The 20267-nt window shown below is 58.1% G+C and overlaps 1 protein-coding gene and 1 pseudogene across 2 annotated transcripts; both read left to right on the top strand.

Moving 5' to 3' along the window:
- The first annotated feature begins 882 nt into the window (after window positions 1-882).
- Window positions 883-7173, top strand: thtpa (thiamine triphosphatase). Of its 2 annotated transcripts, none has more exons than XM_073029437.1 (3): window positions 883-950; window positions 5092-5517; window positions 6584-7173. In XM_073029437.1, the coding sequence occupies exons 2-3, from the start codon at window positions 5098-5100 to the stop codon at window positions 6773-6775; spliced, it is 612 nt and encodes a 203-aa protein (XP_072885538.1). In that variant the 5' UTR covers window positions 883-950; window positions 5092-5097; the 3' UTR covers window positions 6776-7173. The 2 variants fall into 2 exon arrangements, with proteins under 2 accessions (XP_072885538.1, XP_072885539.1); XM_073029438.1 differs by having other exon boundaries at window positions 5092-5602.
- A 715-nt stretch (window positions 7174-7888) lies between these two features.
- On the top strand, window positions 7889-17133 carry LOC140716279 (CCAAT/enhancer-binding protein epsilon-like; annotated as a pseudogene).
- The last annotated feature ends 3134 nt before the right edge of the window (window positions 17134-20267 follow it).

Raw genomic sequence — 20267 nt, 5'->3', positions numbered from 1 at the left:
TCATCACTGCCTTTGATTCAGCCAGTGACAGTGGCGTCATTGGCAAACTTGAACACGTGCTTAGCCCCACAGTCATAAGTGTAAAGCGGGTACAGCGGGGGGGGGGGGTGCTGGTGGAGATCGTGGACGAGACGTTGTACCAATCTGAACCGTCTGGGGTCACCAAGTGAGGAAATAAGGAAGTATTGAGGCCCAGGTCTTGATGCTTATTGATTGGTTTTGAGGAGATAATGGTATTGAATGCTGAGCCATAGTCGATTCAGATGTTCCAGGTTTGAGCAAAGATCCAATGACAATGGCATCTCCGTGGTAGGAAATTAGGAGAAAATTCAAGTTGCTTCTCAGACAGGAGTTGGTATACTTCGTCACTGCGAATGCCAGTGCTACTGGGCAGGTCACCACACTCCTCTGGGGCACACTACCCGATCGAGAAGAACTAAACAACCTTGTTGGTGCTGACTTGGTGGGCCAAATGGCCTGTATTGCTATATATCATTCTGTAACGCTCTATGGCTCCATGCGCAGCCTGATTGGAATCATAGTTGGCATAGACTCGGTGGATCGAACGGCCTATTCCTGAAGTATACGCCTCTATGTCATTAAACTACAGCTCCCGGCAGGCAAAGCGTAAGTCCTACTAAGACTACAGCTCCCGGCAGGCAAAGCGCAGGCGTAGAAAGCAGAAAGTCCAAGACGACTATAAATTACAGTAAGGTAAACATAATGCTGCAGGAGTTCAGCAGATCAGACAGCGACTATGGAGGAGGATAAACTGTTGACATTTTTGGGCCGAGACCCTTCATAGGGATTGGAACGAAAGAAGGCAAAAGGATGAAGAGGGGATATTAAACTACAAATAGCCTACAGTTCCCGGCAGGCAAAGCGGTTCGAGCTCGGCGGAGAGCTTCCGGAGTTCCGCAGAGAGGACAGAAGGCTGTTGGGGCTCGGGGGTGAGTGTGAGGGTGAATGCGAGAGTGAGGATGCGGATGCGGATGCGGAAGGGGAGGGTAGTGAGAAGGGGTTGGGGTGTGGAGAGGGTGAGTGGGGATGGGAGGTGTATGAGGAGAGGTAGGGGAGTTTGGGATTGATAGTAGGAAGGGAGAGGTTGAGGGGTGGAGAGGAGAGTGGGATGTTCTGAGGGAGGGGTGAGCAGAGGGTTGTGTGGGTCGGGGTGCAGGTGTAAGTGACTGGGGGGGTATTGAGAGGTTGTGAGCTACCCCCACCCTCCCTCAGCTCTCCCTTTGACCACCACTCGCTACCCAACCAGACTCTCATCTTCCCCAGATACATTCCCTTCCCCCCTCTGACACCCACCCCCAGACCCCTACCCCACTCAGACAACCCCAGTCCCCTTCCCGACTCAGACACCCCCACCCCTCCCCCACTCAGACAACCCCAGTCCCTTTCCCCACTCAGACCCTCCCTTTCCCCACTCAGACACCCCCTCCCTTTCCCCACTCAGACAACCCTACCCCTTCCCCACTCAGACACCCCTCTCTTTACCCACTCAGACAACCTCAGTCCCCTTCCCCACTCAGCCAACCCTCCCCCTCCCCACAGACATCCCCTCCCCCACTCAGACACACCCCCACCCATTCCCCACTCAAACCCCCCACCCTTTACCCACTCAGACACCCCCCAACCCTTCCCCACTCAGACAACCCCAGTCCCCTTCCCCACTCAGACACCTCCCACCCCTTCCCCACTCAGACACCTCCCACCCCTTCCCCACTCAGACACCCCCCACCCCTTCCCCACTCAGACACCCCCACCTCCTTCCAAACTGAGACACCCCCCTCCTTCCCCACTCAGACACCCCCTCCCCTCCCACTCAGACACCCCCTCCCCTTCCCCACTCAGACACCCCCTCCCCTTCCCCACTCAGACACCCCCCACCCCTTCCCCACTCAGACACCCCCTCCCCTTCCCCACTCAGACAACCTCCCACTCCTTCCCCACAGACAACCCCAGTCCCCTTCCCCACTCAGACACCCCCTCCCCTTCCCCACTCAGACACCCCCTCCCCCTCCCCTTCCCCACTCAGACACCCCCTCCCCCTCCCCTTCCCCACTCAGACACCCCCTCCCCTTCCCCACTCAGACACTCCCTCCCCCTCCCCACAGACATCCCCTCCCCCACTCAGACACACCCCCCACCCCTTCCCCACTCAGACACCCCCCACCCCTTCCCCACTCAGACAACCCCACCTCTTTCCAAACTCAGACACCCCCACCTCCTTCCAAACTGAGACACCCCCTCCTTCCCCACTCAGACACCCCCCACCCCTTCCCCACTCAGACAACCCCTCCCCTTCCCCACTCAGACACCCCCTCCCCCTCCACTTCCCCACTCAGACACTCCCTCCCCCTCCCCACAGACATCCCCTCCCCCACTCAGACACCTCCCACCCCTTCCCCACTCAGACACCTCCCACCCCTTCCCCACTCAGACAACCCGTCCCCTTCCCCACTCAGACACCCCCCACCCCTTCCCCACTCAGACACCCCCTCCCCTTCCCCACTGAGACACCTCCCATCCCCTCCCAGACACCCCCACCCCTTCCCCACTCGGACACCTCCCACCCCTTCCCCACTCGGACACCTCCCACCCCTTCCCCTCTCGGACACCCCCCACCCCTTCCCCACTCAGACACCTCCCACCCCTTCCCCACTCAGACACCTCCCACCCCTTCCCCACTCGGACACCTCCCACTCCTTCCCCTCTCGGACACCCCCCACCCCTTCCCCTCTCAGACACCCCCCACCCCTTCCCCACTCAGACACCCCCACCCCTTCCCCTCTGACAACCCCAGTCCTCTAGTCACCCCATCCCCTCCCCTACTCAGACACCCCATCCCCTTCCCCACTCAGCCACCCCTCCCCCTCCCCACAGACATCCCCTCCCCCACTGACACACCCCACCCCTTCCCCTCTCAGACAACCCCAGTCCCCTCCCCCACTCAGACACCCCCCACCCCTTCCCCACTCAGACACCCCCCACCCCTTCCCCACTCAGACACCCCCCACCCCTTCCCCACTGAGACACCTCACACCCCCTCCCCTCTCAGACAACCCCAGTCCCCTTCCCCACTCAGACAACCCCCACCCCTTCCCCACTCAGACACCCCCCACCCCTTCCCCACTGAGACACCTCCCACCCCCTCCCCTCTCAGACAACCCCAGTCCCCTTCCCCACTCAGACAACCCCCTCCCCTTCCCCACTCAGACACCCCCTCCCCTTCCCCACTCAGACACCCCCCACCCCTTCCCCACTCAGACACCTCCCACTCCCTCCCCTCTCAGACACCCCCCACCCCTTCCCCACTCAGACACCCCCACCCCTTCCCCTCTCAGACAACCTCCCACTCCTTCCCCACTCAGACACCTCCCACCCCTTCCCCACTCAGACACCTCCCACCCCTTCCCCACTCAGACACCCCCACCCCTTCCCCACTCAGACACCTCCCACCCCTTCCCCACTCAGACACCCCCACCCCTTCCCCACTCAGACACCTCCCACCCCCTTCCCCACTCAGACACCCCCCACCCCTTCCCCACTCAGACACCCACCCCTTCCCCACTCAGACACCCCCACCCCTTCCCCTCTCAGACAACCCTAGTCCCCTTCCCCACTCAGACACCTCCCACCCCCTCCCCCACTCAGACACCCTCCACCCCCTCCCCACTCAGACACCCCCCACCCCCTCCCCACTCAGACAGCTCCCACCCCCTCCCCTCTCAGACAACCCTAGTCCCCTCCCCCACTCAGACACCCCCCACCCCTTCCCCACTCAGACAGCTCCCACCCCCTCCCCTCTCAGACACCCCCCACCTCTTCCCCACAGACACCCCCCCACCCCCTCCCCACTCAGACAGCTCCCACCCCCTCCCCTCTCAGACACCCCCCACCCCTTCCCCACTCAGACACCCCATCCCCTCCCCTACTCAGACACCCCATCCCCTCCCCCACTCAGACACCCCCAGTCCCCTTCCCCACTCAGCCACCCCTCCCCCTCCCCACAGTCATCCCCTCCCCACTCAGACACCCCCCACCCCTTCCCCACAGACACCCCCCACCCCTTCCCCACTGAGACACACCCCACCCCTTCCCCACTCAGACACCCTCTCCCCTTCCCCACTCAGACAGCTCCCACCCCTTCCCCACAGACACCCCATCCACTCCCCTACTCAGACACCCCATCCCCTCCCCCACTCAGACACCCCCAGTCCCCTTCCCCACTCAGCCACCCCTCCCCCTCCCCACAGTCATCCCCTCCCCACTCAGACACCCCCCACCCCTTCCCCACAGACACCCCCCACCCCTTCCCCACTGAGACACCTCCCACTCCCTCCCCTCTCAGACACCCCCCACCCCTTCCCCACTCAGACAGCTCCCACCCCTTCCCCACTCAGACAGCTCCCACCCCTTCCCCACTCAGACACCTCCCACCCCTCCCCCACTCAGACAGCTCCCACCCCCTCCCCTCTCAGACTGCTCCCACCCCCTCCCCTCTCAGACACCCCCCACCCCTTCCCCACTCAGACACCCCCCACCCCTTCCCCACTCAGACACCCCCCACCCCTTCCCCACTCAGACACCCCATCCCCTCCCCTACTCAGACACCCCATCCCCTCCCCCACTCAGACACCCCCAGTCCCCTTCCCCACTCAGCCACCCCTCCCCCTCCCCACAGTCATCCCCTCCCCCACAGACACCCCCCACCCCTTCCCCACTGAGACACCTCCCACTCCCTCCCCCACTCAGACGCCCCCATCCCCTCCCCCACTCAGACACCCCCATCCCCTCCCCCACTCAGACACCCCCATTCCCTCCCCCACTCAGACACCCCCCACCCCTTCCCCACTCAGACACCCCCTCCCCTTCCCCACTGAGACACCTCCCACCCCCTCCCCTCTCAGACACCCCCCACCCCTTCCCCACTCAGACACCTCCCACCCCCTCCCCTCTCAGATGCCCACCCCCTGCTGAGACGGCCCCCCGCCCCTCTCTTCCCTCAGAGAACCCCCAACCCCTCGCCCGTCTCGGACCCGCACTGACGTCCTCTCGCTCTCTCTCCCCTCCCGCCCCCAGACGGCCATGCCCATCGAGGTGGAGCGGAAGTTCGCGGTGCGCCCCGACACGGAGCAGCGTTTGGCGTCCCTGGGTGGGCAGCGCCTGGGCAGCCGCTCTCTGCTGGACCGCTACTTCGACACCGTCGACCTGCGGCTCACGTTGGCGGACCTGTGGCTGCGGAGCCGCGAGGGCCGCTGGCAGCTGAAAAGCCCGGTCGGGGCGGGGCCGCAGGCTAGCGGGACCACCCGCTACCGCGAGACCGCGTCGGAGGCCGAGATCCTGGCCCTGCTGAGGCCCGTGCTCTCTGCCATCGAGGGCGGCCTGGACCGGCTGGCGGAGACCGGGCACCTGCAGGAGTTCGCCACCATCCGCACCCAGCGGATCTCCTACCGCCTCCCCCAGGGATTGCTGGTGGACTTGGACCTGGCCGACTTTGGCCACCAGGTGGGCGAGATTGAGGTGGAGGTGGGCACCGAGGACGAGGTGCCCGCGGCCCAGGCCAGGATCGAGGAGATGGCACGCAGCCTGGGTGGGTGATCACCTGAGGGAGCTGGGCTACATTTCCCCCTCATCCACTGAAGTGTAACCCCCCCCCCCCCCCAGAAACAAGGGGTAGTGAGTTTCCTGGCCTGGGTGGAGGGATGGGGCCATGGAGACAGGATTGGGTGGAGGGGAGGGCTCACAGAGATGAGGATTGATGAGTGCAGCGGGCAGGGTGTATAACAGGGTATGGTGTAGGGGAGGGAGGGGTTCTCAGTGAAAGGGTAGGGAGGGAGGGGTTCTCAGTGAAGGGGTAGGGCGTAGGGAGGGAGGGGTTCTCAGTGAAGGGGTAGAGCGTAGGGGAGGGAGGGGTTCTCGATGAAGGCGTAGGGAGGGAGGGGTTCTCGGTGAAGGGGTAGGGCGTAGGTGAGGGAGGGTTCCATGGTGATGGGTAGGTGTAGGGGCAGGGTGCTTCAAAGCGACAGGGTAGGGCATAGAGGAGAGAGGGTTCCATGGTGATGGGGTAGGGCGTAGGAGAGGGAGGCGCTCATTGGGGCAGGTAGGGTACAAGGAAGGGAGGGTTTTATGGTGATGGGAAGGGAAGGAACGGGGGGGGTTGCAAGTGGATTGAGTGGAGCTGTGGTCCATTGGGTCTCATAATGTCTAGCATGAGAGGACACAGGTTTAAGGTGCTTGGAAGTAGGTACAGAGATGTCGGGTAAGTTCTTTATTCAGAGAGTGGTGAGTGCGTGGAATGGGCTGCCGGCAACGGTGGTGGAGGCAGATACGATAGGGTCTTTTAAGAGACTATTGGATAGGTACATGGAGCTCAGAAAAATAGAGGGCTATGGGTAATTTCTAAGGTAGGGACATGTTCAGCACAGCTTTGTGGGCCGAAGGGCCTGTATTGTGCTGTAGGTTTTCTGTGTTTGATTGGATGGAGCGCTGCTGTCTCCATCCGCCCCCGCAATGCGGAGGGGGTCGTTATGCTGAGGTTTTGACGTGTCCTCTATCCTGTCTCCTTCCTCAGGTCTGGACGGTGAAGAGGTCCTTCCCGGCAAGATGCACATCTTCCTGCAGAAGTTCCGCCCGCTTCATTTCCAGAAACTCTTGGATGCCAGAGTCCTGTAGCCGGACTCAGGGAGTGGGGAGCATTGGGATGGGACGTTGGGAGTGGGCAGTGTTTCGGGAGCTCAGCATCTCCACTGGGAGCAGCAGGTGATATTTGCCCCAGTGCTGCCCTCGCAAAGCTGCAACCTGTGTTCCGAACCCCCCCACCGTTTCCCCAGGCCCAGAACTTCCGGCGCTGTGCAAGGTGTCGAGGCAGCTGAGGTTGCAGACTCCCCAACGCTCTGGAAATACCCCCCATCTGCCTCCGCAGGGTATGGCGATTTCATCGGACTGGGGCGTCCACCCGACTGCAACCCCCACTCCACCCGGAGCTTCACACAACACTTTTAATGAGTGACTCTGGTTCCGGTAACTTGGCGCATCACAGACTAACAGCGATTGATTGCGTGTCTGTATTTTCCCACCGGCAATGTAACTCGATTGTAACGGCACTTTCTCCAGCTGGAGCATACAGCTCCGCTGTAATGAACACAAACGCATCGATGACTAGTCCGTATCTTTTGTGTCATGTTCTTGTTAGTGGCTCTCCTGCTGATGGAAACAACCCAGCCTCTTCTCCTCCCCTCACCTTCTGTTCCTGCTGAAATACAAGCCCCAGTCTATCTGGTAGGACAACTTCGTCGTCACAGTGAACTTGTGTTTCTACTTTCTCCGGTCATCGGGCTACCAGCCTGGTACAACACTGATTTTAACTGGTTGATTTGATGACGAACTCTGCCATCTTCACTGGGGATGATGCCTTCGATGTCTAGTCCGGTGCTCCTGCCGTCCGTCCCACCTGATTGGGCAGTGAAATAGAACTGGAGGAGAAGAATTTTAACAAAGATGAAAGTCTCGCTCTAACTAAGAACTGGAATTTGATTGTAAACTAGGTGAGAGAGTGGAAACCTGATTGGTTGGGGACTAACCAATCAGGAGGGACGGATGAGAGGAGTTACGTATACATACCACCTGACTAGACATGCAGTGGCATCATCCCTGGTGAAGATGGCATCGAAACGTTGGTTAAAATCGATACCTGTACCCAGCTGGAAGCCCGAGGAGAGTTTATTTGTCATATACGAAGGGAAAGCACTTGATCCTTGTCCAGTTTCGTTTTGTAGGTAAGGGGACCAAACTGGCTGTCTGTATGTCTGCACAACTGCAGCTAAACATCCCTAATTTTAAACTCCAACCCCCTTTGAGATGCAGGCCAAACTACGACATGCCTCCCGAATTCCTTCCTGCTAACTTCTGTGATCTGTGCACGGACACACCCAGATCTGGTGATCTCACCCAGATCAGAGATCTCTCTGTACCTCACGCGCTGGTGGGCTCGGGCAATAAATCTACTTTGATTCCTCTACCCAAAGTTCATGGAAGGGCGATGCTGAAAGCTCTCGCTAAGCTGGGGTGCAAAGACTGGGAGATTGTGTTGCAGTTGGTAAGGCCGCACCAGAGTTATGTTCAGTTTTGGTCTGCCAGCTGCCGTTGTGCTGGAATTTGTGCGGTGGAGACCTATGAGAATGTTGCCAGGACTTGAGGAACTGAGCTACAAAGTCAAGTTATGCACGGGTTACTTGCCACAGCATCACAGACCCAGGGCATCACATGATCCTCATTCACAAAAGAGACAAAAATTAATCATAAATCGTTCACAATTTTTACGAGAAAACAAATTGGAGCCAAAGGAAGTCCAGATGAGTGCAAGGTGGTCCCAGTGGTGCTGAACTCCAGTGATTGTGGTCAAAGCAACACACACAAAACACTGGAGGAACTCAGCAGGCCAGGAAAAGGGTCAACAGTTGACGTTTTGGGCCGAAACCCTTCAGCAGGACTGGAGAATAAAAAAGATGAGGAGTAGAGTTAAAAAGTAGTCTTTTTTTTTTACCTCCAGTCCTGCTGAAGGGTCTCGGCCTGGGACGATCGGCGTTGCCTGCCCTGCCGAGGATTTTGTGTGTGTGTCGCTTGGATTTCCAGCATCTGCAGATCTGTCAGTGATCAGGGTCGTTCCGGTTGGTTTGAGCACTGAATAGCCGGCGGTGTGGGAGGTGATGCTGGACCTCGGCATCTTGAGCCGGTGCCACTGTCGGTGGGGGGAGATGGTTTGGGGTGAGTCCACTACTCCCTGCAGCTTCTCACCATACCAGACCGTGATGCAACCAGTACACCTGCTTTCAACAACACACCTGTAGCCGCGTGTAGTCCTACAGAGAGTTTTCACTGCACCTTGGTACAAACCAATTTACCACGTTAGAACATAGAACAGTGCAATACAGCAACAGGCCATTCGGCCCACAATGTTGTACTGACCCAGCTAAAAAGCAAATCAAAACCACCCAAACACTGACCCTTCCCACCTACACAATATGCATATCCCTCCACCTTCCTCAGACTGATGTGCCTATCTAGACGTCTCTTAAAAGCCTCTAATATATTTGCCTCTACCACCATACCAGGCATCCACGACCCTCTGAGTAAAAAAAATCCCTCTTGAACCTACCCTCTCTGGTAATAGATATTTCAACCCTGGGAAACAGATACTCCATGTCCACTCTATCTCTGCTTCTCATAATCTTGTAAATCTCCGTCAGATCTGCCCTCAGCCACCAAAGCTCCAGAGAACACAACCCGTTTACCCAGCCTCTCATGATAGCACATGCCCTCTAAACCAGGCAGCAGCCTGGTAAACCTCTTCTACACCCTCTCCAAAGCCTCAACATCCTTCCTGTAGTAGGGCAACAAGAACCATACACAATACTCCAGGTGTGACCTAACGTTGAGTTTCCAGGCAGCATCCTCACTTTTGAATGCAATGCCTTGACTAATAAAAGCAAGAATTCCATAAACTTTGTTAGCCACCTTATTGACCACTGCAGCCAGTTTCAAGAGTCTGAACTTGGATCCCAAGATCTCTCTGCACAGCAACACTGTTGAGGACCTTGCCCTGTACTGTCTCCTTGCATTTTCCCTCCGGAGGTGTCACACCTCACATTTATCTGTGTTAAACTCCATCTGCCATTTCTCAGCCCATATCTGCAACAGATCTATATCATGCTGTATTCTTTGCCAGTCTTCTACATTATCCACAACTCCACCAATCTTGGAATCATCCACAAATTTACTAACCCACCCACGTGCATTTTCATCCAGATCATTTCTATACATTACAAACCACAGAGATCTCTATAGAACGGCACTAATCATCCTTCGGAGTGTTGGAGGCGAGGGCCACAGATCGGGTGCACGCACTCAAGTCATCTTCTCCCCCCCAGCGTTGGTGAATCAGTTTAAGGCGAGAGGGGAGAGATTTACAGGAATCTGAGAGGCAAACTTTCCCCCCAGACGGTGGTCCGTATTTGGAACGAGCTGCCAGAGGACGTGGCTGAGGCAGGAACATTAACGATGTTTAAAAGACACTTGGGTGGGTGCACAGATAGGAAAGGTGTCAAGGTTCAAGTGTATTTTGTTATGTGTATGTGGAAACACACAGTGGAATGCACTGTTTGTGTTACCAACCAGCAGAAGCTGAGGATGTGCTGGGGGCCGCCCGCAGGTCTTGTGGCCATGCTTTCCACTGCCAACATTGTGGACCCACAGGGCAGAAAACATTACTAAGAAACAAACAAGCTCCTTTCCTCCCTCCCGTGCACAATACACACAGTCCTTTAACAACACCCCCCACCCCAGCTCCAGACTCCAACGGACACGGACCAGGGACTGCACACACCAGGCTTCGACCTCCCCGCCCGAATGGCAGAGGTGCACGGGCCTCGGCCACCGATTTGTTCCCGGGCCTCGATCCTCAGCATCGGGCACCAAACTCCAGTCCCACCGATCTGCAAACCTGGGGGCGGGGGTCCACCACACACCTCGTTCCTCCGACTCCAAAGCTCACCGGCAACTCTCTGGCCTCGGGAGGAGGGAGGCTCGACCGCGCGGGTCTGCTGGACGATGTCCGACCTCTGACCACGGGTGCCATTCATCTAATGCTGAGCCGAGCTTTAGACCCCGGACTGACCTCGATTTCCCCACAAATCCCAATACCACTCTCTGTACCTATAACAATACGAATCTGAGTTTACAGAGGTGCGGACCAATGGACTATCTTAGAAGGAATCGCAGTTGAGCAGCCTGTTCCTGTAACTTCACAGTTGCCACTTACTCATACTGTTATATCCCTTGCAGAATCTCAGAGTCTGTGTTACGACAGTTCTCTACCCGGTCTAACGCACTTCCTCCCATCTCGTGGGGTCTTGGTTTACGCAACAGCCTCTAATGTTGTTTAAGAGGCTCTCAGAGAATGGAGTGACATGGGCACAGTGCCAGAAGAAGGGATTAGTTCATTAGCAGCTTGTTTCTTGGGCCGAACGGCCTGTTCCTGTGCTGTACTCTTGTCTCCTTGCTGGAAACCTAAATACCCTACGTCAATAGGTACACCCCAGTTGATGCTCTCTGCCACTTCATCAGCGGTCTTCATAGAACACGCTTATTAACCTTCTCTTCCCCAATCCCCTGACCCCCGCAAATGCCCCCTGTAATCTCCCACCCTCCCCTCCAGTATTTCCCCATTCTCCATCTACCACCCCCACCTCTCTCGGCTCCTCTGCAAACCCTCCCTCTCTCCCCCTCCCCTTCCCTTTTCCTCTCACTGTGTCTGGCCCCTCCCCCTCATATCCCCCCAAACCCCCTTCTACCTCTGCCCCACCCCTCTCACTCCCTCCCTCTCTTCCACATTCCCTCACTCCCACCTCTCTGCGGTCCCTCTTGCTCCCAGCTCCCCTCGTCCCATTCGCTCCCTCCCCTTCGTCCCCCTCCGCATCCTCCTCTCTCTCTCTCTCCTCCCTCCCTTCCTCTTTCTCCCTCCCGCCCTCCCTCTCTTGGCTTTCTGTTGAACAGGAAGGTGTAGGAGGGGTTTGGACGATGGGTGGGGTGTTGACGTGGGTCAGTCACCCTCTCTCTGTTGGATGCTCCCCTGCAGGACCCTGCTGACCGCAGCCCCAGGGGGATCCCGCTCCCATCGCCGGACCCGGCCGGTTGTAGCTCGCAGGGACCCACGGGTGGGACGGGGCGACAGCCCCCCTCGAGAGCTCCTGGCCGCAGCCCCAGCCCTCGCCATCAGCAGCAAGTTCCCCTTCCTGGGGCGTTGGAGGAGGTGAGCGAGTGGTGGGGTGTCGCAAGACGCCTCGCCGGATAGAGAAGGAAGGACGGGGGCTTGATACTGACCGATGTCCCAGAGAAGAAATCACACTGCCTGTTGTTAACTCAGCTGGTGCCCGACTGGAGAGTAAAATAGGACAGAGAAACAAAGAGAGATTGAGACATTGGCAAAAGAAAGAAAGCAGGAGATTAGACAGCAGATCGCAATAGAAAGAGAAGTAGAGGGGGGAGAGTGAGAGAGAGGACAGGAGACAGTGAGTGAGACAGAAGGAGGGAGAGGGGTAGAGAGTGACAGATTGGTCTGGGCCCTGCCCCCACCCGTGTGACCTTTGCACCAAGGAAGGGAGTGTTGAGCCCCACACGGGACAGGGCACGAGGGCAGGGGACAGGATGTCCACCTCCGAGCCCCACCTATACAACTGCAGCCGGGGGCCTGGGACACCCCAGCATCCCTTTGGGACGAGGGGGGCGAGGCAGGGCTGGGCGAGGCCGAGGCCTCCATCGACTTGGCGGGCTACGTGATGGAGGGCAGCGAGGAGTTCCTGTCCGACCTCTTCTCCAAGCAGGAGCGGCTGAAGGCTGAGGTCCCCCCCTTCCACTACCCATTCTCCTCAGCCCCTCAGCCCTACTACGCCCAGCCCTACGGCGCCGAGCGCAAGGCAGGGGGTCGCTTGGCCTACGAAGCAGGCCACCCCCCGTGAAGGAGGAGCCGGCTGACGGGGGTGCACACAGCCTGACACCGGCCTACCAGGCCCTGCACTACCAGGTGGCCCATGTGGGGCAGACCAATGTTCAACTAGGCCCAGGATCCATGATGAGCCATTCAGCCAACCGGCTTTACAAGGTGAGGCTCCTTTCTTCCCTCCTCAATCCTCCTCCCTCCTTCCAACTGTCCGACTTTACAAGGTGAGGCTCCTCACCCCTCATTTTCAACACCTCCCTGCTCACCACACACCTTCCCATTTCCCCAACCTACTCACCACACACTCCCACCCTCACTCCTACTAGCCCCTACTCTCCTCACACCCTCATTCCCTCAGCTCCAACACCTCTACCCCTCAGCACCTCCACTCCCCACCTGCCACTCTCCCCTCCCCTCATTCTCCCAATTCCTCTCCATTCCCCCTCTACCTGCACACCATTCCCATTTACTCTCCTTTCCCTCTTCCCACCCTCATACCCCTCCTCTGTTCTGTCCCTCACACCCCTCACCTGTCCACCCCTTCCTTCTCCTATCCTCCCCCTCACTTTCCATCCTCACCTCATCACCCTCTTTCTCTCTCCCTGTCTCCCTCCCCATCCCCCTATCCTCCCCTTCCCTTCCCCCTCACCGTCCCCTTCCTCTACTCCTTACCACCCTCCCCTCCCTCCGCTATGCTCCTCTTTCCCTATTATTCCCCATCCTCCTCCCCTATCCTTTCCCCTCCCTGTACCCTCCTTGTCCCTCCCATCACCCTCTCACTCCTTTCCTCCCTCCCCTATCATTCCCTTTCCCTATTCTTCCCCATCCTCCTCCCCTCCCATCCCCTCCTCCCCTTCCCCATCCCCTTCTCCCCTTCCCATCCCCTCCTCCCCTCCCCTTCCCAACCCCTCCCTCCCCACCCCATCCCCTCCCCACCCCCATCCCCTCCCCACCCCATCCCCTCCTCCCCTCCCCAACCCATCCCCTCCCTTCCCACCCCCATCCCCTCCTCCCCTCCCCTCCTCCCCCCTCCTCCCCTCCTCCCCCTCCCCTCCTCCCCCTCCCCTCCCTATCCCCTCCTCCCCTCCCCTCCCCTTCCCATCCCCCCTCCTCCCCTCCCCTTCCCATCCCTCCTCCCCTCCCTTCCCATCCCCTCCTCCCCACCCCCATCCCCTCCCCTTCCCACCCCATCCCACCCCCTCCCCTCCCCACCCCCATCCCCTCCCCCTCCTCCCCAACCCATCCCCTCCCCTTCCCACCCCATCCCCTCCTCCCCTCCCCACCCCATCCCCTCCTCCCCTCCCCTCCCCATCCCCTCCTCCCCTCCCCTCCTCCCCCTCCCCCTCCCCTCCTCCCCCTCCCCTCCCTATCCCCTCCCCTCCCTATCCCCTCCCCTCCCCCTCCCCTCCTCCCCTCCCCTCCCCCTATCCCCTCCCCCTCCTCCCTATCCCCTCCCCCTCCTCCCTATCCCCTCCCCCTCCTCCCTATCCCCTCCCCCTCCTCCCTATCCCCTATCCCGCTCATTCCCCTCCCACTCACTCCACCACCCTCTCCCACCTCCTCTCCCCTCTCTCAGCTCCCCTCCCCTCACCCTCTTCCCCTCCTGCACCTCACTGTCTTCTCCCTCCCTCCCCCTTTCAACCCTCCCTGTCCCCCTCATCACCTCCTTCTCGTTCCCCTCTCTCTCTCTCCCTCCCACCTCCCCCACTCCATCTCCCCCTCCCTCGCCCCTCAATGTAAAGTGGGTAAAACCCATCGCCGTCTCTCTCATGGCTCCCGTGCGCCTCCTCTCCACAGGCTCCGGTGTCGGTCAGCAGCGCGGTGGGTCACTGTCCCCCGGGCCTGCGGGAGCGCTTGCCGCTCGGCGGTAAGACGAAGAAGGCGGTGAACAAGGATAGCATGGAGTACCGTCTCCGCCGGGAGCGCAACAACATCGCGGTGCGCAAGAGCCGCGACAAGGCGAAGCGCCGGAACCTGGAGACGCAGCAGAAAGCGCTGGAGTTCATGTCGGAGAACGAGCGGCTGCGGAGCCGGGTCGAGCAGCTGACCCAGGAACTGGAGACCCTGCGCGGTCTCTTCCGCCAGCTGCCCGAGGCTGGGGCCACCCATTCCCGGCCCTAGGCTCCGCCGTGGCGGCGGAGCAGGGGCGCAGGGCGGGGAAGGGGTGGGTGGGTTTATCCGGGTCGGGGTTCCCCCGAAGGGTGTTTGCGAGCTGCTGGGGTGGGTGGGTGCGGGTCCCCCGGCAGCCGGGACGGGGCCCCCTCCTGGGTTTCTGTGACCGCGGTCTGGCTCGGCGGTTCATCGTGGCGACTCCGCTGGGCTGCGGCGGATTTCGGTGGACGAGGTGCGGTTTGTGATATAGCTTCGGTGGGGTTCGGGAGTTCGAACGGTTTTTCATTTGTGGTGCTGCGGTTCGGTAGTCGAGAAGGATGATATTTGGTTAACGATTGACACATTTACCAAGGTACAGTGAGAAAAGCTTGTCTTGCAGATTGTGCAAAAGCTTGTTGGTGCAGATCAGATCATTACTCGCACTTTGAGGCAGAGCGAGGGCAAAGAGTAACAATGCAGAATGAAGTGTGAAAGTCACAAGCTGGAGGTAAGGATCATAACGAGGTAGACCGTGAGGTCAGGAGTCTGTCTGAAGTACAGGTCCCGATGACAGCGGGGGTAGAAGCTGCCCATGAGCCTGGTGGGACCTGCTTCGGGCCTTTGTGTCTTCAGTGGGGAGAGGAGCGAATGTCCTGTGTGGCTGAGATCTTCCAGGAAGCAGAGGTGTTGGCGGAGTCAGAGGCTGGTTTCCAAGTGGCCCCGAGTCACGGCCACGGTTTCTTGTGGTGTTGGATTTGCGTTGGGCTCTGGTTGCGTTTTGGCAGTGCCTTTTTTTGGGGGGGGGCGGTGGTTTGGTAGGTGGGGTGGACTTGTGGCTCACTGGCTCCGTAGATGGTTTGTTGAGTTCAGTCATTAGAAGGTTTACTTCAGTGATCAAGTTTGGTGGAGTATTTTGTTGGGTCGTGGTTGTGTTTGGTAATTAGAATAGTTTTGCATAATGGTTGGTTTCCATAGGTGGTTGTGTTGGGTTATGCTTGGTTCGGTAGTTGGAATGGTTGTGTTGGGTTATGGTTGGTTTCGGTAGTTGAATGGTTTTGTTGGGTTGTGGTTGGTTTCCATAGTTGGTTTTGTTGGGTTATGGTTGGTTCGGTAGTTGGAATTGTTCTGTTGGGTTATGATTGGTTTCCATAGTTGGTTTTGTTGGGTTATGGTTGGTTTCGGTAGTTGGAATGGTTGGGTTGGGTTATGGTTGGTTTTTGTAGTTGGAATGGTTTTGTTGGGTTATGGTTGAATGGTTTTGTTGGGTTATGGTTGGTTTCGGCAGTTGGATTGGTTTTGTTGGGTTACCACACAAACACGAGGGTCTGAGTCCTGACGAAGGGTCTCGGCCCGAAACGTCGACAGCGCTTCTTCCTATAGATGCTGCCTGGCCTCTGTGTTCCACCAGCATTTTGTGTGTGTTGTTGGATTACGGTTGGTTTCGGTAGTTGGAGTGGTTTTGTTGGATTATGGTTGGTTTCGGTAGTTGGAATGGTTTTGTTGGGTTATGGTTGGTTTCAGTAGTTGGAATGGTTTTGTTGGGTTATGGTTGGTTTCGGTAGTTGGAATGGTTTCGTTGGGTTACCACGCAAACACGAGGGTCTGAGTCCTGACAAAGGGTCTTGGCCCGAAACGTCAACAGCGTTTCTCCCTATAGAAGCTGCCTGGCCTGCTGTGTTCCACCAGCATTTTGTGTGTATTGTTGGATTACAGTTGGTTTCGGTAGTTGGAGTGGTTGTATTGGGTTGTGGTTGGTTTCGGTAGTTGGAATGGTTCTGTTGGGTTATGGCTGGTTTCGGTAGTTGGAATGGTTGTATTGGGTTGTGGTTGGTTTCGGTAGTGGAAGGGTTCTGTTGGGTTATGGTTGGTTTCGGTAGTTGGAGTGGTTTTGGGCTGTGGTTGGTTTCAGTAGTTGGAATGGTTGTGTTGGGTTGTGGTTGGTTTCGGTGGTTGGAATGGTTGTGTTGGGTTATGGTTGGTTTTCGTAGTTGGAATGGTTGTGTTGGGTTGTGGTTGGTTTCGGTAGTTGGAATGGTTGTGTTGGGTTGTGGTTGGTTTCGGTAGTTGGAATGGTTGTGTTGGTTTCGGTAGTTGGAATGGTTGTGTTTGGTTATGGTTGGTTTCGGTGGTTGGAATGGTTGTGTTGGGTTATGGTTGGTTTTCGTAGTTGGAATGGTTGTGTTGGGTTGTGGTTGGTTTCGGTAGTTGGAATGGTTGTGTTGGTTTCGGTAGTTGGAATGGTTGTGTTGGGCTGCGGTTGGTTTGGAGGGACTGAGGTGGGCACTGGTCAGTCAGTAGCTGATTGCCCTGTGGATCAGGCTGACCTCACTGGGAGGAGGCTTGGAGCTGTGCCTACCTCCTCCCAATAATTAAACGGTTAATTCTTAGCTTGGATTGGAGATGCTCTCTCTCAATTCAGCTGCCAGGGTCCCCGGGAGTGGTGCTGCCCGCAGGGTGGGGACCCGTGGCAGCAGACTGGCAAACGGTTTTAATCTTTCACCTTTGACCTCGGGCGCCGGTTGGGTGGGGAGGAGAGGTCACGGGGAGGGGTGGGGGGGTTGTCACAACATAACTGAAGCTGTGAAATAAACAATGTCATTGTTCGAAGATTGTGCCCAAGGCTTGTGACTTCCATAGCGCCAGGCGGCTTTGAGGGTGACAGAGCAAAGCTCCCTCTCCTCCCAACCCTTCCCTTCACATCCTGCCCCTGTGCTGGGCTGACCTCAAGGCAAGGGCCAAAACTGCTGACCCTTCACCTCCCCGCTTGCTTCATTGATCACACAGTTGACCCGTGACCTACCAAGCTTTGTGAGCGTTCTCTGGTACAGCTACACAGATAGAAACTTCACCACAACACAGGGGGACTGCTCTCTGGACTGTGTGGGGGGGGGGAGTACCAAGCAAGCGACCCTCCAGCTCCTCGCTGGCAATATAGGAAGAAGGGCAGCCCTCTTGCGCAGGAAAGTGTTGGGGAGATCAACTGGCCCAGTTCCCAATCCTCGGTGCATTGTGGGAAGAAGGGCAAGTGGCCGCCGGCATGAGGTGAGGGCAACAGGCCCAGTTTCTAATCCCTCCCCACTGCATTGTGGGCAGAAGGGCACACCTGGTGAGGCAACTGAACCATGGGCACAGCGTGCATCCCTGTCTCCCTGTCCTTCCCACGGCTCAGAGCATCAGGGTGCCAAGAGATTAAGTTAATTGGTTTCCTACTAATGGGCACCTAGTGCATTTGCAAAGAAGGGCACCAACTAATTGGCCTGGTTTACTATCCATCCCATAGGTACCAGGGTGCATTGTGGGAAGAAGGTCATTCACATTGGGTGCCCACATCAGGAGGGGGGGCATCCCCACGGCAAGAGAAGATGTTATTGTAGTGGAAGTGGGGAGAGGGATACCAGAGAGTTACCAGAGAGGTGGGGGCTGAGGGGAGGGAAGAACACAGCCTATTTATTGTACTCACACAGGGATGTTCTCTGAATTGTCTCAACATGGTGGCCTCTTCCTCCTTTCAGCTCAGCTTTCTGTGATTGGCTTTCTACCCCCCCCCCCCCCTGCAAACAGCCTCGTGCTCCAAGACCTCTTCCCGGGGCCATGACCTGCCACCTGTCCCCCTCTGCCGGTCTCTCCCCATGACAGGGCCCCTAGCACCCCGACCAGACGTTGCTCAGGGAACCCTGCGTTCTGCTTTCCGCACACTCGATCCTCGTCCCAGTGAACACCCTCTCCTCGTTCCACCGACTTGTCGTGGTTGCTGTAATTCCATCGCTCTGCCAGCCATCCCTGTTGGCGGCGGGGATCGAATCGAATTAGAGTGGGGTTGGCGTATCGTCACCCGTGGGGAGGTTCAGTGAAAATCTTTTGTCTTGGCTGAAATCATTTCAACGGTGTTTCATTGCAGAATGAAGTGTGACCGTAAGATATAGGAGCAGAATTAGGCCCGTCGAGAAAGTGCAGGTAGAGAAGGGTCTCGATGAAGTAGATTTGAGAGTTTGTCTTGTCCTACGAGAGCCCAATAGCAGTGGAGAGGAGGCCGCTCGAGCCTGGTGGTACGTGCTCCTGCCGGCCTGCCTGACGGGACGGAGGGAGGGAGGGAGAGTGGTTTGATCATGCTGGCCGGGGCAGTGAAAGGTCCGCAGAGGGGAGGCTGGTTTCCGTGCTCTGCCGAGCTGCGTCCACAACGTCCCCTCGCGGTTGTCCTTCCAGGCCAGGATGCTTCCTGTGACGCCCGGGTAAAAGTTGGGGAGGGTCCATTGGGCCGTCCCGAACTCGGTCAGCCTCCCGGGGAAGTGCTGAGCTGACTCGGTGGTTGGTCCCGGTCAGGCTGTGGTGAGCCTGTGGGCTCAGGGCTGAGGGGGCAGATGCTGAGCCAGAGGTACGGCCGGGACAGCAACTGCCCTGCAGCTGACCCTCGCCCCACTTGCTACTGGGCACCTGGGGCAGGAATCAAACCGGCGTCCCTGAACATGTTTCCTCCCCTTCCTGAGGCCCTACCCTATCTGGGGAGGGCGAGGCAGAGGCTGCTTTTGCAGTGAGTGGTGAGGTGGGGTTGTGGGCGATGAGTCTCTTCGTGTTGTTACATCAACAGGAGAGAGTGGGGTGAGGGAGAGTGGAGGAAGGGGGTAGAGAGGAAGGGAAAGAGGGGCGGAGGGAGGGAAGGGGTGAGCAGAGAAGGGAAGAAGGCAGACAGAGAGGAAGAGAGATGGCGGGTGGTGAGGTTCTGTGTTTGGGGAGATGAGCGAGTGGTGGAGAGGGGAGGGATGTGGAAAGAAAGGGGTAAAGGGCAGAGGGAGATGGAGGCAGAACATGAGGGCAAGGAGAGTCTTGGGGGGGGGGAATACTTTCCTCATTCCACTCACCCCACGTTCCTCCGTGACCCTCCAGCTCCCCCACCCACTCCTGTTCAATGCTCCAGGACCCCTCACCCAGCCCCCACCACCTGAGGCTTGGACAGCGTCAGTTGGAGGGGAGGCTAACATCCCGATCACATATCACTCTCTCCCTCCAGAGTGAAGGTCCCTCCACACCGTCCCATCACACACTCCCGGGGTCAGACACAGAGTGAATCTCCCTCCGCACCGACCATTCACACACTCCCGGGGTCGGACACAGAGTGAATCTCCCTCCACACCGTCCCATCACACACTCCCGGGGTCAGACACAGAGTGAATCTCCCTCCGCACCGACCATTCACACACTCCCGGGGTCGGACACAGAGTGGAACTCCCTCCGCACCGTCCCATCACACACTCCCGGGGTCAGACACAGAGTGAATCTCCCTCCACACCATCCCATCACACACTCCCGGGGTCAGACACAGAGTGAAACTCCCTCCACACCGTCCCATCACACACTCCCGGGGTCAGACACAGAGTGAATCTCCCTCCACACCATCCCATCACACACTCCCGGGGTCAGACACAGAGTGAAACTCCCTCCACACCGTCCCATCACACACTCCCGGGGTCAGACACAGAGTGAATCTCCCTCCACACTGCCCCATCACACACACCCGGGGTCAGACACTGAGTGAATCTCCCCCCACACCGTCCCATCACACACTCCCGGGGTCAGACACAGAGTGGAACTCCCTCCGCACCGTCCCATCACACACTCCCGGGGTCAGAAACAGAGTGAATCTCCTCCACACCATCCCATCACACACACCCGGGGT

This window comes from Hemitrygon akajei, chromosome 25 (assembly GCF_048418815.1).
Source record: "Hemitrygon akajei chromosome 25, sHemAka1.3, whole genome shotgun sequence".
NCBI lineage: Eukaryota > Metazoa > Chordata > Chondrichthyes > Myliobatiformes > Dasyatidae > Hemitrygon > Hemitrygon akajei.
Note: the sequence above shows the minus strand (reverse complement) of the source record. Positions and strands in the feature narration are given on the sequence as shown.

What these genes read in the sequence shown, in the direction of transcription:
- thtpa (XM_073029437.1), top strand. Translation starts at nt 5,098, where the DNA reads ATGCCCATCGAGGTGGAGCGGAAGTTCGCGGTGCGCCCCGACACGGAG. An exon ending in TGGCCGACTTTGGCCACCAG is followed by an intron (nt 5,518 to 6,583) that starts GTGGGCGAGATT and finishes CTCCTTCCTCAG; the next exon opens with GTCTGGACGGTGAAGAGGTC.